Source organism: Ostrinia nubilalis, chromosome 6 (assembly GCF_963855985.1).
Source record: "Ostrinia nubilalis chromosome 6, ilOstNubi1.1, whole genome shotgun sequence".
NCBI lineage: Eukaryota > Metazoa > Arthropoda > Insecta > Lepidoptera > Crambidae > Ostrinia > Ostrinia nubilalis.
The window spans coordinates 11,275,467-11,281,541 of record NC_087093.1 but is presented as its reverse complement, the minus strand read 5'-3'; the positions used below and the strand labels follow the sequence as shown (position 1 = coordinate 11,281,541).

At 34.0% G+C, this 6,075-nt stretch overlaps 1 protein-coding gene across 1 annotated transcript in view; it reads left to right on the top strand.

Moving 5' to 3' along the window:
* The first annotated feature begins 1,103 nt into the window (after positions 1–1,103).
* The window catches only part of LOC135072631 (ATP-binding cassette sub-family G member 1-like), a 45,479-nt gene continuing 40,507 nt past the window's right edge, over positions 1,104–6,075 (top strand). Inside the window, exon 1 of the mRNA XM_063966637.1 lies at positions 1,104–1,399. Within this exon, the coding sequence (XP_063822707.1) occupies positions 1,282–1,399 (118 nt within the window). The 5' untranslated portion in view covers positions 1,104–1,281. The remainder of the gene's footprint in view (positions 1,400–6,075) is intronic.

Here is a 6,075-nt window from a genome sequence, read left to right as displayed (position 1 = left end):
ACGTAGATATTTGCAAAGCAAGAACGTGAGCTAAAATATTCTGAAAATATTATTATTAATCGAATTACTTTAATTGAAACTTTAACATCAAAAAATCAAAATATACTCAAATGAATTTTTTCACAAAGATTCTAAAATGGGTGAATATTACATCTACGATATCTTATCTTCAAACCAAAACCAAATTGCAATTATTTCAATTTTTACTGGCGCAGATTCGTAGCTACTAAAAATCTGTGGTTCGTAGCTATAAACTTTTATTTGACGTGTACCTACTTAGTGATAGCCTAGTGGTTCGAGCACCCGCCTACTATGCCAAAGGTCGCGAGTTCGATCATTATTTGCTGTAGCGATGGTGGTAGCTTGCGGTTGAGCTACCTTTTAATGTAGAGACTACAGGAATCCTAATATTTCATGTTAGGTACTAAGAAAGGTATTGATAAGGGGAAAAGCTAGTCATTAGAATACTCACAGGTAAATAATAAAGGAGAGATAATATTTACATAAGTTGTAAAGGACTGTTAACAAACTAGTCTCCTGAATTCGATATTATTAGTCTCCATTCTCGGAAATGAAAGCCCACGCACTGTTTACGCAGTGCCTGAGTAACTTACAACGCTATGTAGGAACAGGAGTTTAGCAACTATGAACATATTTTGTCTTTCTGTGTTTACATAACCGATAGTAATAAGAAGGAATTGATACAACGCAGAAATTCTGAATTTATATTGAAAAAAACGTTGAAATCATAAATTTTCGTAAAGAAAACGTGGAAATTCATAAATTTTCTTCCATCTGAATTCACTCTACTTCCACTTCTATACATATAATATGTCACATAGATATCGATGGATTAAGGTAGGTTTAGAAATAGAAAGTTCCCTTCAAAGTTAATTTTAACCTAAATCCCAAAGGAGACTTTGATGGCAAACAGCAGTGGTTGGGCACCATAAAACTGGTTCCGAAGAGAGGACCACGATTTCGGCATCGCCATGTGTTGGTCTTTGTCTGTCTCTGCGATAACGGCAATCATATGTCGAGCTAGCGCTACAGCTGTCTACAAAGTGGGGGGAGAACGACCGATAATCGAGCGAGCATCGCCGCGCCCGCGACGAGCTGCGCTGCGCCTGGGCACATAGTGCGCCACCGTGCCGCCCGCGCCACACGTGCGTGCCGATCGCGTCTTTGTTTACGCTCCTTTGTGTTCACGAACCGCGCAATGGAAGTTACAAGTTCTGTTTCCGTGTCCTAATTACCTTGTGCTGTGTTAGTGTCAACAAAATGGGCAGCGAAAATTCAGAGTCGCAGGAGACCACCTCCACATCCCTTGTCGAGGACTCTCTCAACATTTCTTTCGAAGACATCAACTACACAGTGCGACATGGCATCTTGGCTGGAGGTAAGCGAACCCTCGGTCATTCTTGTTTATGTTTGTGACCATTTGTAAACGAAATCAATATCACACAGTCATTAACGATCTACTTAGTTACGTATCAAGGTAAGATAGTGCTACAATAATGCGGTCGACTAGTAACATTATACGATTGCATTGAAATGATGCTATAAATGTTTACTTCAAACATGAATTACATTGAGACGTTAGGGATTTGTTAATTCGTAAGTAGAACCCATTCATTTTCAATGAGTCAGATTGTGATCTTCGCACTCACAACATTTTAATAACAAAGCGAATAACAAAGGAACCGTCACGGACAACAAAACAATCTGTTACAAATAGTTTATATCATAAACATTATTTTATAAGCTTTCATTGATTAGTGAATAGTATTAAATACTTAGTAACTTTTTTGTTAATTAATATGGAAACATAATTTAATTAGCTTCCATTATCAATGTCGATCTTATCACAATGAAAGTAGAACTGATAGCCCTGTCCCAATTGTCAATATTTTGACTCATCTTTAAAGGAATTGAGAAATGTTTGTTTAAAATTACGCTAATAAATCATAGAACTCAGTTTTAATTTGCCCAAAAAGAACATAGATTATAAACCCTTGGTATTATGGTATTGGTATAATTATGTACGAGTAGGCAGGTATACCAGTGGGTAGACACTTCTCATACAAAAACTAGTCTCTATATGTAGCAATTGATATACAACCTTATCCCTTAAGTAATAAAGTGCATTTTGGATTGATTTCACTATAGCAGGGGAACCCGCGGATCAATACCACCATACTAAAAATAATTGTTAGTGTCCTTATGTTGGTAGTATTGTTAGTTTGACAAATGAAAAAAAATGTCTGTCAATTGAGTTTGAGTTTTTAACCGGCGAATTGATTCGTGTGAAGTTATTTTCTCAGATTTGGTGCAATATTACTGTAAATAAACTTTTCTGTCGTTTACGTTGAGTTGATTAAGTTCCTCCGTATCGGGCGTGATAAAGTTTGCTGTTCAGTGTTATGTTTTTTGTGAGATAGAGACTCTTTTAAATAAGCTGTGTTTCAACTTCTACCTACAGAAGTTTAAAATCTTATTTACTTTTCTGTTTAATGGGTATGTTATCTACTTACTTGAAATATTAGATCTATTACAAATCTATTTTTCATTAAAAACAACCCTATGTGATGAAAATGTAAATGTACTTTCAAAACTGGTAAATGCATGAACCAGGGCATTGACACTGGTTGGAGAGAAATTATAGGCTTTGTTTAATTAATACCTATTTCATTTTAGGCTTCTACTGATAATGGAGAGTAGAAACAACAAGAAGTGCGTTATTTGTAATAAGAGGCGAAGTCGTGGTGGATCACCCTTACTTTTGAGTAGGTTTCCTCTGGATTCTGACCGGTAAGTTTCTAATAACACTCATTTATTACAAGATAATTTTACTGATTGTGTAAACTTAAAGGCTGGGATTAATATTTTTAATCATACAGTAAATAACCATAACCAATTTTTAATTTCAGTATTTTGTTTCGTACTCTGAAAATGAATTGCATAACAATACTAAAAGAAATTAGTTGATGAATAAATTTCAGTTTGTTATTCTTTTTCTTTTCTAATAGGTATTTCTTATTTCAGTTGTCGAATGTGGGTTAAAAATGCTGGCATAGAAGACTTAGCATATGTACCTATTGAAAAGTTACACCAACTGAAGTTTGTTTGTGGTGGGCACTTCACTCCTGAATCCTTCAATGCCAAAGGAACTCGGCTGAAGAACTCAGCTATTCCAACACTGGAATTGAGCAATCCCATCTTGCCAGATGAAGTTTTGACAGAGTTTCCTCTTCATGTAAAAGACTCCAATAAAGAAAACCTCAAGACAGGTATGATGATGACTTCAATTATTTTTTTTTAATTTAATTTACTATCTATCAATTTTTCTGAATTATTTAGATGTCTTAATTAATTTTCTTTGGTTTCCAAAACAAACCAACCGAATGCAATTTAACAAGGTTCTTTCTTTGTAACCACAAACATGTGTTGTATGCTTATCAATAAATAATATATAATTTCAATTATTAATTATATCTATACTTTGTTACAGTTCTTTATGATCATTCATATTGCATTCCAAAGAAGTCAAATCCAGTTGAACGAGGTATGTTTATCTAAAATTATACTAATAATATAAAAAGGAAATATTTAATTGTTTGTTTGTATTTGATCGGCTCCGTAACTCGAAGCCAAGATAGCCTAAAGTGCGGGTTAGAACCCCACAGCTTGAATATTGTAGTAAACCCACTCGTAACACAATTTAGCTTAGAATGTGTGTTGAGTTAGAGGGACTTTAGTAATTTGTGTAATACAAATTCTTCAAAAAAAGTACCGGACCAATTTGAAAAATTTTAGGCAATCTACATTAATTAGCCAGGTCAGCTAGTTTAATAATATTTATAAGCTAGTAATTTTTAATGTGAGCAAGACATGTACTAGACTGATTGTACCCTAAAGTTGGGTAAGAACATGACATTTTATTACCCAATTCACATTTCATTATCTGCTTTCAGTTCCCCTTACAACTACAACCAAACAACTAAATTCAACATGTTTGGGAGCTGTGGATATACCAGATTCTGGTATTTCTGCGAAAACAACTTTTGAACCTCTTCCTTCTACTTCCAATGCACCAGAACATATGACCTATAAACCCATTACTCATGGTAAGTGTACAAACTAATTATTTACCTTCTAAAATATGCCTTCCCTCAAACTAAAGAATGCCACCCTGGATGCGTTCTGCAGTCTGCAGTCAGGTCAAAATGAACTTATATGTACAACATTCTAGGTTTCTGTACATTTTATATTAATGCGATTTGACCGTGCGGATACGAACAAAGAACGCAAAGCACACGTGACTGATTGCCTTATCACGACCACTTACAGATTGTCTTGACATACCCGCAGACCGCATCCAGAATGCAGAACATTAAAACCTCTAAATGCCTTTCATTTAATATTATGTCATTGTTATTGAAGGTGGGCCCACGCTTCATATTTTATGAGAAGAGCTATCATTATCCTGTCTTTGCATTTTTTTAAAACTTGATAATTATTGATTGATTTGGAAATAATATGTTTCATAAAACAACAAAATAAATTTTAAACTAATTTGCATATTTATAATATTTCAGATGATAAAAACATTTGCCATCAAGATGCACAGGCAGAAATATTAGTCCACAGTTATAAAAGACCTAAGAAAAACATTGAAATGAAAGGTAAGATAAAACATACCTAATTTAAAAAACTAAGTAAAATTGCTGATTAATTAACCAATATTCAATTCAATTTGCTTTAATGTTGTTTTTTTTACTAATGGAAATGTTTTTATTACAGACACTTCATCAACATTTACAATTAAAGAGAAGAGGCTTTGGCGACAGTTACAAAATGCAAAAAAAACAATAAGGAATATAGCGAAGTCAAGAGTGAATTTAGACAAGTTAGATTCGGAAGTGCTGACATCGTTAGTAAAGGATGTAGTGCAGAATAACAAAAAGAAGTCACAAGGAAAAAGGTGGACTTTAGCCAACAAAATATATGCTTTGGCTATATTTAAACGGTCCCCTAAAGCATACCGCTATATGCAAAAGCTGTTTACGCTACCAAGCACTAAAACGCTCCAAAGGATTTTAAAAAATATACCAATGGAGCCTGGTATAAATAAAAATATAATTGATATGTTAGAGGCAAAAGCATCAAGTATGCCAAAGGAAAATAAATATTGCTCGTTAATATTTGACGAGATGGCGTTAAAGAAACGGATAATTTATAACGAAATTGCTGATAAAGTGGATGGCTACGTGGATTATGGAGAGGGCGAGAACATGGGACGAGAAAAGAAAATTGCAGACCATGCGTTAGTGTTTATGATACAGGGTGCTAAACATAAATACAAGCAATATATTGCGCACTATTTTGTGGAAGGCACAATATCAACAGCAAAACTGGCAAAAATTATATCGGACATCATCAAAAAATTAAAAGAAATCGGATTTATGGTTCTAACAACAGTTTGTGATCAGGGATCTACAAATATAGGAGCTCTTAACATGTTAAAAAGAAACTGTGGACAAGGCATAGATAGCAACTTTTTCTCTGTAAATAATGACAAAATTTTTATAATCTATGACATCCCTCACTTGTTCAAATCATTACGAAACAATTTCTTTAAAAGTGGAAATATGTCTTTCGATGGAAAAATTGCACAATGGAGGCATTTGGTAGTTGCAGAAGAACACAACAGAAATTTTTTAAATTTAAAAAAACTGAATAGTACCATTGTAAATCCAACATTCAAAACTAAGATGAGGGTGAAGTATGCTGCGCATGCTCTGAGTAATACCGTGGCAGCTATTTTAAAAATGATGGCATGGAAAGAAGTTTCTGATTGCAATGATACAGCATTTGTGATTGAACAGTTAGATAAACTATTTGATTGTACAAATGGTCCATCATCTTTAAATGACGTAAAGAAAGGGATCCGGGAAAATGTTTCCACATCAAGTAATCACATTGAGTCTTGGACCTTTTATACTGATAAGTTAAAAACCATAAAATTTATAACAGCAGAAAACACGATACTAAAAAATGTTAAATGCGTAAAGG